The 11,529-nt window shown below is 49.4% G+C and overlaps 1 protein-coding gene across 1 annotated transcript in view; it reads right to left on the reverse strand.

The window, feature by feature from the left end:
• Window positions 1–11,279, reverse strand: part of WDR41 (WD repeat domain 41) — a 176,215-nt gene extending 164,936 nt beyond the window's left edge. Inside the window, exons 1-2 of the mRNA XM_029575399.1 lie at window positions 11,117–11,279; window positions 2,221–2,336 (exon numbers count right to left, since the gene is read on the reverse strand). Of these exons, the coding sequence (XP_029431259.1) occupies window positions 2,221–2,336; window positions 11,117–11,164 (164 nt within the window). The 5' untranslated portion in view covers window positions 11,165–11,279. The remainder of the gene's footprint in view (window positions 1–2,220; window positions 2,337–11,116) is intronic.
• Window positions 11,280–11,529: the final 250 nt, after the last annotated feature.

Consider the following 11,529-nt stretch of genomic DNA (forward strand, 5'->3'; position numbering starts at 1 on the left):
AGATAGGCTGCAGCCTATGCAAAATACAGCTGCTCAAAAATATTCTTGGGACAGTAATCTAGGGATCATAATACCCCAGTTTTAGACTAGCTTAACTGGCTTCCAGTGATTAAGAATTTGTTTAGCAAGTTTTTAAACCATCTCCTTGATCTCTACAAGGTCATCCAAAGCTATGTGCAAAAATGATATGATGAGATCGTAAATACAAATTACAATACAAAAACACAAGGCAATAACCAACTATTTAACATACTGTCACTAGTTTTAAAAACTTTATTTTTTAACCAGCCAGTACATCTTAAAGATCACTTCCAAGCTTATATCCTCATTAGAGCACTGCAATTGTGTTAGGATGTGTGCCTTTGCATTCCATTTGTAAAAGAGATTATCTGAGTGTAAGAAAAAGGACATTTCATGTATAGGTCAAGATACCTAAGGAATTGTGCTCAATATGGAATTATCTGAATTTTAGAAAGCACTGCAAAGCCAGGTTATTGTTATAAACATTGTGGGGTAGATTTTTAAAAAGTGCGCCTTCGCGTACTTTTGTTGGCGCACCAGGCGCCAACAAAAGTACGCTGGATTTTAGTAGATACGCGCGTAGCCGTGCGTATCTGCTAAAATCCAGGATCGGCGTGCACAAGGCTGCTGATTTCGTGTAGCCGGCGCGCGCTGAGCCGCGCAGCCTGCCGCTGTTCCCTCCAAGGCCGCTCCGAAATCGGAATCCCCTCACCTTCCCCTCCCTTCCTCTATCTAACCCACCCCCCCGGCCCTATCTAAACCCCCCCTACCTTTGTCGGGGGATTTACGCCTCCCGGAGGGAGAAGTAAATCCCCGCGTGCCAGCGGGCCGCTAGCGCGCCGAGACGCGACCTGGGGGTGGTTCCGGATGGCGCGGCCACGCCCCCGGACCGCCCCGGGCCGAAACCACGCCCCCAAAACGCCGCGCCGATCGGCCCTGCCCCCGACACGCCCCCCTCGAAAAACCCCGGGACTTACGCGAATCCCGGGGCTCTGCGCGCCGGCAGGCCTATGGAACATAGGCGCACCGACGCGCAAGGCCCTGCTCGCGTAAATCCGGGCGGATTTACACGAGCAGGGCTTTTAAAATCCGCCCCTGTATATTTATGACATTTCTGTACCTCATTATAATGCATTATTTTCTATTATATTTTAATGTGAGTTACAGTATTTCATCCTGAGCCTCTATGTACAGGTAGACAATGAATCAAATCAATCATGTAACACTCCTGAAAGTGGCTCTTCTATATTGCCTAAAAGAAAAAGAATCAGGCAGACCTAGAAAAGAAGTCTGAACGAGTACTAACTCAGGATAGATGAAGAAAAAATACATTTCTCCAGTCCTTTTAATGGGTCACTCAAAGATACCCAGTTATCCTTCAGTATAAGAATGTCTCATTTGGAAATATATACTTTTTTAAAGCCTTAATAAACTCAAAATCTGTCTGCAACTGTTGAAATAATCCACTGCTCAATGCATGTTATTTCGTTGCATTCCCACCTCTAAGGACCCTTCCCACACATGTTCAGAAATATTTTCTGGAGAGTTCTCCAAATATTCCTGCAACAACATGCACAAGGCAGGTCATATGACCTCTATGTGTGCTCTCCATACACAGGTGCGTAAAAAAACAAAGTGAAGAGATTTAATCACAAGCAATCGCACAGGAACTGCTGCACATTCTCAGTGAAGCAAAGCGTTGCAAGTTTGGAAAGAACTCTGCACTGCCGAATGACGTCACCCAGTCAGCTTGGCTAATTCAGCCTGTTTATTGACGGAAAACAATCTGAACACCCTTTCTTCATCATTACCTTTCCTTTTTGCCTCCATACTTCCAGAAGTAAGGACTATGGGATTGATTTACTAAGCATTTTTCCCAACAGATATAAAATGGGAAAAATGGTTTAGTGAATCAGGCCCTAAGTGATCTACTAAATCATCTATTAAAAATACAGCAACTTTCAGCAATTGTAAGGGTACAAAAAAAAAGAAATCATGAAATAAAAACAAATTTTGTTCTAGTAAACTTGGTTATAAATGGCTTAATAAATGCAACTGGAAATAAAATAAAGGCAAAGAATTCTAAAGCATCTTTCATAAATATGAAAATTAAAAACCTGACATTCAAAATATTTCATTCTGATTACATCTGCCCTCCAATTCTGAAATTCAATATTTTTGCATTAAAATTTAATTTACCTGCAATCGTCTACTTGCACAAGAAAACGCACAATGTCACGATGCGCTTTCAGTACCTGGAGCTCTGTGTAGGGATTGTGTGTTTGTTCTTCACCTATGGTCAGTACAGGGGATTTCTAGGAAGCCATAAAACAAGACACACATTTTAAGATTTTGCAGTTTACTTGAAAACTATTTTTAATTATTAGATATTCACTGAATCTTTTCCAACATGCAAGGTGAATTCACATGCAGCAATATTATACTATATTTGTCCACTAACAATCAGAATGCAAGCAGCAAAATATTTTGGGCTTGACTTGCTGTTTTATCTCCCCTAACCCCTCCAAAAAATGGGAAAAGTCATTTTGAAAACAGGATGCTGTATGCAGATATTTTCATGAATTGCTGATCAGCAGCAGCAACTCATGCTAACAGTTCATACTGGAAAACAAAACTGTTCCAATCAATGACCGCAATGACAATCAGACACTGGAAGTAGGACATTCAACAGTATTTATAAACCTTAGGACTTCACACAGGCACCCTACACTGTTCATCAACATGACCACTGAGTATTTGCTTCTTTATGTCATTTTGCTGTTTAAATAGTGTCTTTTTATAACTGTAGAGATTATTTTCCAAAGAACTGGCAAGGAGACTCATTTTTTCTTTTATGTCCATACTAGTGATGACACAAATATTTCCATATCTATCTAGTAATATGTCTTGATAGTGGTTTTCACATTTGTGTCACTGACTGCAGAGACAGTAAGATAGAGAGACTGTAAATGTCCCCAAATCTAACATAAAAAAAATCAAGGTGTAACTTAGAGATGGTGGTTGTGACGTACATTTGGAGACTGACCTATACCCTATTTCACCGTTTCAATGTTTGCCACAACTTAAATTTTTATGGTCGGATATACTAAAAGGTTATTTCCACTTTGGGTTTATGGGAAAATCCCTTTAGTATAGACTACAATTATTTGGAAAACAAAATCCTAACAAAACAAACCATTCACAAGCAGAGGTTTGAAAAACACACTAGCTCATGGAAACTTTGATGTGAATAGCAAAGTATGAATTTTAACAATTTTAATAGTAACTAATAACATGAAATAACAGTATTTAAAAGAAAATTGGATGACTAGTAAAAATAACAGTGCTCTCTTCATTCACGAAAATACAGAAAGATCTAGCTAGAACAAAAAAAAAAAAAAAAGAATATTGAAATCTCAGAAAAGCAGATTTTCCACAAAAGGTTTAATGCTCAGTTTACAGATTATGTTACTTCTTAAATGCATTTACGGCCTTTTTTGGAGAAATTACTTACCTGATAATTTCGTTTTCCTTAGTGTAGACAGATGGACTCAGGACTAATGGGTATAGTGTACTCCTGCTAGCAGTTGGCGACGGATCAGATTTCAATCTGACGTCAGCCCCTAGCACATATACCCCTGCAGGAAGTGCAGCTCTTCAGTATTCTGCTCAAAAAGCATTGTGGATATATGTGTGACTGTCTGATTGATTAACTTAATAATTTGGTTAACTTGAATAACTTCATAACTTGGTTAAAGTAAAAACTTGATTAACTTGAACTGGTTGATTGACTCTAGCTGGAGACTGCCAGTGTACTCAACCGGTAAGCGTTGACACCCGCAGGGTGGATGCCCTAGGTAAATGAAAACATGGCTTACCCTTGAATCATTTGAAGGAGCATGCGTGTTGGCAGCCAAGGGTGGGATGCTGAGTCCATCTGTCTACACTAAGGAAAACGAAATTATCAGGTAAGTAATTTCTCCATTTCCTAGCGTGTAGCAGATGGACTCAGGACTAATGGGATGTATAAAAGCTACTCCCGAACCGGGTGGGAGGCTGCCTGTGACCCACTTAGTATTGCCCTTGCAAATGCAGTGTCCTCCCGAGCCTGAACATCTAGACGGTAGAATCTGGAGAAGGTATGGATGGAGGACCATGTAGCCGCCCTGCAGATCTCGGCAGGTGACAGCATTCTAGTTTCTGCCCAGGATACTGCCTGGGCTCTGGTAGAATGGGCCTTGACCTGTAGAGGTGGTGGCTTGCCAGCTTCTACATAGGCCGCCTTGATGACTTCCTTGATCCAGCGGGCGATGGTTGCCCGCGAGGCCACTTCCCTTTGTCTCTTTCCGCTGGGAAGGACGAAAAGGTGGTCCGTTTTTCGTACGGGTTTGGACATTTCCAGGTATCTGGATAGGAGTCTGCCGATGTTGAGGTGGCGCAGACTACGGGCTTCTTCCGAATTCTTCAAGCCATCCGTCATTGGTAGCGAGATGGTCTGGTTAAGGTGGAAGTGTGAGACCACTTTGGGGAGGAAGGAGGGAACCGTGCGTAGTTGGATGGACCCCGGAGTGAGCCTGATGAATGGCTCACGGCAGGACAGTGCTTGTAGTTCCGATATGCGGCGGACTGAACACACCACCAGCAAAAACACAGTCTTTAAGGTTAAGAGGCGGAGGAACAGGCCTCGGAGGGGTATGAAGGCGGTTCCCACTAGGAAGTCCAAAACGAGATTAAGATTCCACAGAGGTACCGGCCACTTTAGTGGTGGGCGAATGTGCTTGACTCCTTTCAGGAAGCGTGACACGTCCGGGTGAGAAACTATGCTGTTGCCCTCGCTCTTGGAGCCGTAGCATGACAATGCGGCCACCTGTACCTTGATGGGGTTGAAGGACAGACCCTTCTGTAGTCCATTCTGTAAGAATTCCAGGATCACGGGAACTTTAAATGAGCATGGCTTGATGTTGTGGTCTTCGCACCAGGCTTCAAATACTCTCCAGATCCGTATGTACGTTAGCGATGTGGAGAACTTGCGTGCTCAGAGGAGAGTGTCGATTACCACCCCCGAGTATCCGCTCTTTCTTAGGCGAGCCCTCTCAATAGCCAGACCGTAAGAGAGAATTGAGCTGGATCCTCGTGGAGGATCGGACCTTGTTGTAGCAGGTCCCTGTGTGGGGGCAGGAGTAAGGGATTCCCTGCCAGCAGTCTTCTCATGTCTGCGTACCAGGGTCTTCTTGGCCAATCCGGAGTCACCAGAAGAACTAGTCCCTTGTGTAGTTGTATCTTGTGAAAGATTGCGCCCAGTAGGGGCCACAGCGGGAAGGCGTATAGTAGAGTCCCCAGGGACCAGGGCTGGACCAGGGCATCGATCCCTTGGGACTGCAGTTCCCGCCAGCGGCTGAAGTATCTGGATACTTGGGCGTTGGATCTGTTTGCCAGAAGGTCCATGTCTGGTGTCCCCCACCGATTCACTATCATCTTGAAGGCTGCTGACGATAGCCTCCATTCTCCTGGGTCTAGACTTTCCCTGCTGAGGAAGTCTGCCGTGATGTTGTCTTTCCCGGTGATGTGGACGGCGGATATCTCCTGGAGGTTTGCTTCCGCCCTCGCCATCAGGGGAGTCTATTTCTAGGGACACCTGTTGGCTCCTGGCTCCCCCCTGCCGGTTGATGTAGGCTACTGTCGTGTTGTCCGACATTACTCTGACCCCTTTGTTTCGAAGTCTGTGAGCGAACCGCAGGCAGGCTAATCTGACTGCCCGCGCCTCTAGGCGGTTGATGTTCCATCCTGCCTCTTCTGCGTTCCACTGCCCTTGGGCGGTTAACTCCTCGCAGTGTGCTCCCCATCCTCGTAGACTGGCATCTGTGGCGAGTAGGGTCCAGGATGGGGAGGATAGTCTTGATCCCCGGCTCATGTAGCTGGCCTGCAGCCACCACCGTAGCTGGGTCCGAGCTCTGCCCGGGAGCGATAGATGTACGGTGTAGTTCTGGGACCGTGGGCTCCACCGTGATAGGAGGGAGCGCTGTAGGGGCCTCATGTGGGCTCTTGCCCATGGCACTACTTCCAGTGTGGATGCCATCAGCCCGAGGACTTGCAGGCAATCTCATGCTGTGGGACGAGGATCGTTCAGCAAGGTTTGCAGCTGGTTCCACAATTTTGATCTCCTTGTGGGGGTCAGACTGACCTTGTCCTCTTTGGTGTCAAATCGGACTCCTAGGTATTCCAGCGACTATGAGGGCTGTAGGGAGCTTTTGTGTGTGTTGACCACCCATCCTAGGCTCTCCAGTGGCGTTATGACTCTGCTGGTTGTTTGGTGGCTTCCCTCCGGTGACTTTGCCCTGATCAGCCAATCGTCTAGGTAAGGGTGAACGAGGAGTCCTTCCTTCCTCAGGGTTGCAGCTACCACTACTATTACCTTGGTGAACGTCCGGGGTGCTGAGGCTAGCCCGAATGGTAGTGCCCGGAACTGGTAGTGATGGTTCAGGACTTTGAAGTGTAGGTAGCGCTGGTGTTCCTGATGAATTAGGATGTGCAGGTAGGCCTCCAAAAGATCCAGGGATGTGAGAAACTCTCCTGGTTGAATCGCCCTTATAACGGATCGTGAGGTTTCCATGCGGAAGCGGGGAATCCTGAGGTGGCGGTTGACCGACTTGAGGTCCAGGATGGGTCTGAATGTTTCCTCTTTCTTGGGGACGATAAAATAAATGCAATAATGTCCAGTATTTATTTCCTGTGGAGGCACTGGGGTTATGGCCTCGAGGGCCAGTAGTCTGGTCAGTGTAGCTTCCACTGCCGCCCTCTTGAAGGGGTCGTGGCAGGGGGACTCCACGAACTTGTCTGGAGGGGTTCGAAGGAAATCTAGGTAGTACCCTTCCCGAATGATGGCTAGGACTCACTTGTCCGATGTTATCTCGACCCATCTGCGGTAGAATAGGGCTAGTCTGCCCCCTATGGCTTCTTCCCTTGGATGGGTCGGCTGAATCTCATTGTGGGGTGCAGCTGGGGCCTGCACCCGAGCTGGTTCCCCTCTTGCTGTGCTTGGTCCGAAAGGACTAGTTCCTGCCCATAGGGCGGGGAGGGGGGGGGGGGTTTGATAGTTGCTCCTGTAAGGATTGAAGCGCTGTGAACCTCTGCCCCTAGAGGACCTGGGGAAGGGTCGCTGGTTTCTCTTCGTCTTATCCTCCGGCAGGCGCAGCAATGGGGATTCGCCCCATTTGTCAGCCAGTTTCTCTAGTTCGCTGCCGAACAGGAGGGATCCCTTGAAGGGCATCCTTGTGAGGCGCGCCTTGGAAGATGCGTCGGCCGACCAGCTTCTGAGCCAGAGTTGCCTTCTGGCCGCCACCACAGATGACACTCCTCTGGCCGCTGTGCGCACTAGGTCAGAAGCAGCGTCCGCGAGGAATGATACTGCTAGTTCTATGTATTCTCCAGGGGTGTTGTTCCTGGGTTGTGATAAACAGACACGTGTCACCACGGTGCAGCAGGCCGCAATTTGTAGAGACATAGCGGCTACGTCAAATGACTGTTTGAGGATAGACTCCAGACACCGGTCATGTGTATCCTTGAGCGCAGCTCCTCCCTCTACTGGGATAGTGGTGCGTTTAGAGACCACGCAGACCATGGCATCCACTCTTGGGCATGCGATAAGATCTTTGGTTGCCGGGTCCAGGGGGTATAGGGCTGCCAAGGCTCGTCCCCCTTTGAATGTGGACTCTGGAGCACTCCATTCCAGGTCAATCAGCTGTTGTGCTGCTTGTAACAGAGGGAAATGTTGAGAAGTCTGTCGGAGACCCTCCAGCAGGGGGTTCGGTTTAGGTTCCCCCAAAGTCCCTCGGCCCGGGATAGCGAGCTCCGTCAGGCATTGGTTGACCAGGTCCGGGAGCTCGTCCTTTGTGAAGAAGCGTCTCATGGTTCGGTGAGGCTCCTTCCCCGGGGGGAGCTCCCCCTCTTCTAGGGGTTTGGCTTCCTCTTCAGAGATGTCCAAGTCCCGATAGGTGGGGCTTCTGGGTAGTGGAAGCCTGTGCCTAGGTCTTGAAAGGCCTGGGGCATGAGGGTCCTCCGGTGGAGCTTGTGGCTGGACAGACAGAGGTTCAGTTTGCATTTGAACAAAGGTGTGAATCCCCTTGAAGAACTCCACCCATGAGATCGAAGCTGGGTCGAAGCTGAGGGGCGCTGGATCCTTGGGGGTTCCCCGTCTGTGGGGAGGTCCCCCTGGCTAGGTCCGGGGTACCCCCTGAGGAGCTAGATCTCGGTCCTGGGTGGGACTGGCCATGAACTGGATCTCCCAGGGCCTCCTCGCAATGGGTGCACAGGGTGTCGGCCTCCTCGCTTTGTGCGGCTCTGATGTGGCATGCTGGGCAGAGGCCTTGAGCTTTTATCTCTGTTTCTGGAGGTGCCATGGCTGTCGGTGCGTAAACTTATGTGCACCGGTACTCTTAAGGTAAGCGTGTAGTTGTGTGCCCAGCCGTAGATATGCGTCCGGCTCTGCGCAAGTAACTTATGCGCGCAAGACCTGATATGCGTGTAAGGCTATGCGCACACGTGCTTTGTGCACCTAGGTCGGAGTTGTGCGCTCGGGCGAAACGGCGAACAGTGCGGCGAATAGGGCCAAAATGGCGACGGCGAGCACGCGGGCAATATGGCGACCCCATCGGAGGGTCTCCACGTGAGTAGACCCTTGGAAATAACCAGGGCCTGGCCCTGCTAGGGCGGATTAACCCGGTGGCACTGGTCCTGGCCGGCGACCTGTGCTCCTCCTTGATCCTCGGAGACTGGTTCAAGCAGAAGATTTCTACCTTACCTTGTCTTCGGCGCTTCCCGGTTGCGTCCCGGGTGGTCTCCGGCTGCGGGGGGAGAGGGAAAATACCTTCACCACCTCGCTCAAGGATGCACCCGCTGCCTCTCAGCCACGCCCGAGGGTCAGAGGCTAGGTCCTCGCCGCGATTCGGCCGCCGGACCGAGGCTTACCTCCTAGGGACCACGGAAATCACCTCGGGAATCTCAACTGGGGGAGGGACCCTAGGGTATCACCGCAGGAGAGCGGGGCTCGACTTCAGGTAGGTTTGTTCTTTAAATTTGGATTTTCTTCTTTGAATTTATTTGAACGCTGTGAGAGCGTGCAGATAGTCCCTAACTTCTATGGAGACAGCACTTCCTGCAGGGGTATATGTACTAGGGGCTGACGTCAGATTGAAATCTGATCCGTCTCCAACTGCTAGCAGGAGTACACTATACCCATTAGTCCCGAGTCCATCTGCTACACGCTAGGAAATTATTTTTTTAAACATCTGATATTCCACTTTGTACCAATAATATCAACAGCAGTGTTTACTTACATTCAGGTTGATACAGTAAAAATCGCGGGAGAGTGGGCGAGCGCACAGGCCACTCTCCTGTTGCGGGCGCTATTAGGTTCGGGGGGGTTGGACGCGCGTTTTGGACGTGCTATTACCCCTTACTGAATAAGGGGTAAAGCTAGTGCATCCAAAACACGCGTCCAAATGCCGGCTAACAGTGTGCTCCACTGTACTGTATTGGCCCGATTATGCTTTTCCAACCAGAGAAGACCTGGTTGAAAAGCTAGGCCTTAGCTTTTTTCCTGAAAGTAAGTTAGCAAGGTTCAAGTTGTGGTACCTTGTTCCACATTTTTGGGGCTTAATAGCTAAAGGCATAGGGGTAGATTTTAAAAGGGTTACGCGCATAAGGTACGCACATAACTCTTTTAAAACACCCCTGCGCGCGCCAAACCTATTTTGCATAGGCTCGGCGGCGCGCGCAAGCCCCAGGATGCGCGTAAGTCCCGGGGCTTCGCTAGGGGGCGTGTCAGGTGGGTGGCACGATGTTCGGGGCGCTCTGGGGAGCGTGTCGGGGGGCGTGCTGCCGGCCCGGGGGCGTGGCCGAGGCCTTCGGAACAGCCCTCTGGTCGGGAGATGGCGTGCCAACAGCCTGCTGGCAGGCATAACTTTTACAACAACGGTAAGGGGGGGTTTAGATAGGGCCGGGGGGGGGGGGGGTAGATTAGGTAGGGGAAGGTGCAGGGGGGGTGGGGGTGGAAGGAAAGTTCCCTCCAAGGCCGCTCCGATTTCGGAGCGGCCTCGGAGGGAACGGGCAGCGCGCACAGGGCTCGGCGCTCGCAAGTTGCACAAATGTGCACCCCCTTGCGCGCGCCGACCCCAGATTTTATAGGCTACGCGCGTATCTTATAAAATCTGGCGTACTTTTGTTTGCGCCTGGTGCGCGAAGAAAAGTACGCGCGCGCTGTTTTTTAAAATGTACCCCATAAAGTCTAGTGAAGGGCAATCTGGCAGTGGTCAGAGGAGCAGGCAAAAAAAAAAAAAAAAGGACATTTGGGAGGATCACGGATCTCTTGTGGATGTGTAGGAGAAAAAAAGTTGGGAGATGTAATCGGGTATTTGCTTATTCATACATGTGTAAGGGAAGCTGAGAATTTTTCATGTTATCCCGTCAGTGCAGTTGACGGAGTACAGAAAGGGAAAACGTCCTTTGTGACTATGGCCATGAACGTTTCTCTTTGACTAGTGATAGGGGGAGGAAAAGGAAAGGAGAAGACACCAGATAGCACAGCAGACAGGTACGACTAAGCAGACTGGGTAGATAAAATGGCCTTTACCAACATTTTCTGTATGGTCATTGCTCCTCTTTGCCATTTTGAATTGTTGACAAGGACTGTGATAAAATATGCTTATGACTGCAAAAGCACAGTCTGGTTTCTGCTATACCCTGTGGAGTACATTATATCACCTTCGAGTTCCTTAGCGAGAGCTATGCTTGTCATGTACCAAACTGTGGTCATGTAACAGCTGCATAACATGTATTACCGAGCTGCAAAAACAAAATAATTCTGGAAGATGCAACTGTCCTGCATGGGAGGAAAAGTACAATTTACTATACTGTCATTTTGTATGTTTGTCTCGCCCTCTTAAATCGTTACATGCATTACTTTGGCATACCAATAAAGTTATCTGAACCTCTTTTATAAGCGGGGACGTATCTATTATGAAGCGCCGATTTCCGCAGGCAAGCGGACGAGGCGGCTTCCGCTAAACAGGTCCGAGCCCGGCTGCCACCCGTTACCCACCTCCTGCTGCCCCTGCGGCTCCCGACCCCCGAGCAGCCAGCGTAACATGAGGGCGCCGCGCTGGACTTGATAGCGAAGGAGTCACGGAGAGAGCCGGCTCGAGCTCTCTACTGTATACCAACAGTCACGGACGCCGACGTCATCGAGCGTCTCCCCGCCCCCTTCAAGGACGGCGGCCCTGAGCGGCCAAACGAGCTCCTCCGATCGGTGTGTTCCTCCCCAGCATCTGTGAATAGGGTTTACGAGGGCTAAAGTTTGGCTTGAAGCTGTTGCGCTGGAAAAATAGACACATATTCCTCCTGTTCAGAAGTTCTAGTATTTCTACAGACTTTTTGTGGAGGATGCCCTAGTGATGCTATGCGCTGTAGGCAGTGAGTGAACAGCGCCGAGAGAATGCGATAGCAGGGAAAGGT

Source organism: Rhinatrema bivittatum, chromosome 1 (assembly GCF_901001135.1).
Source record: "Rhinatrema bivittatum chromosome 1, aRhiBiv1.1, whole genome shotgun sequence".
Taxonomy (NCBI): Eukaryota; Metazoa; Chordata; class Amphibia; order Gymnophiona; family Rhinatrematidae; genus Rhinatrema; species Rhinatrema bivittatum.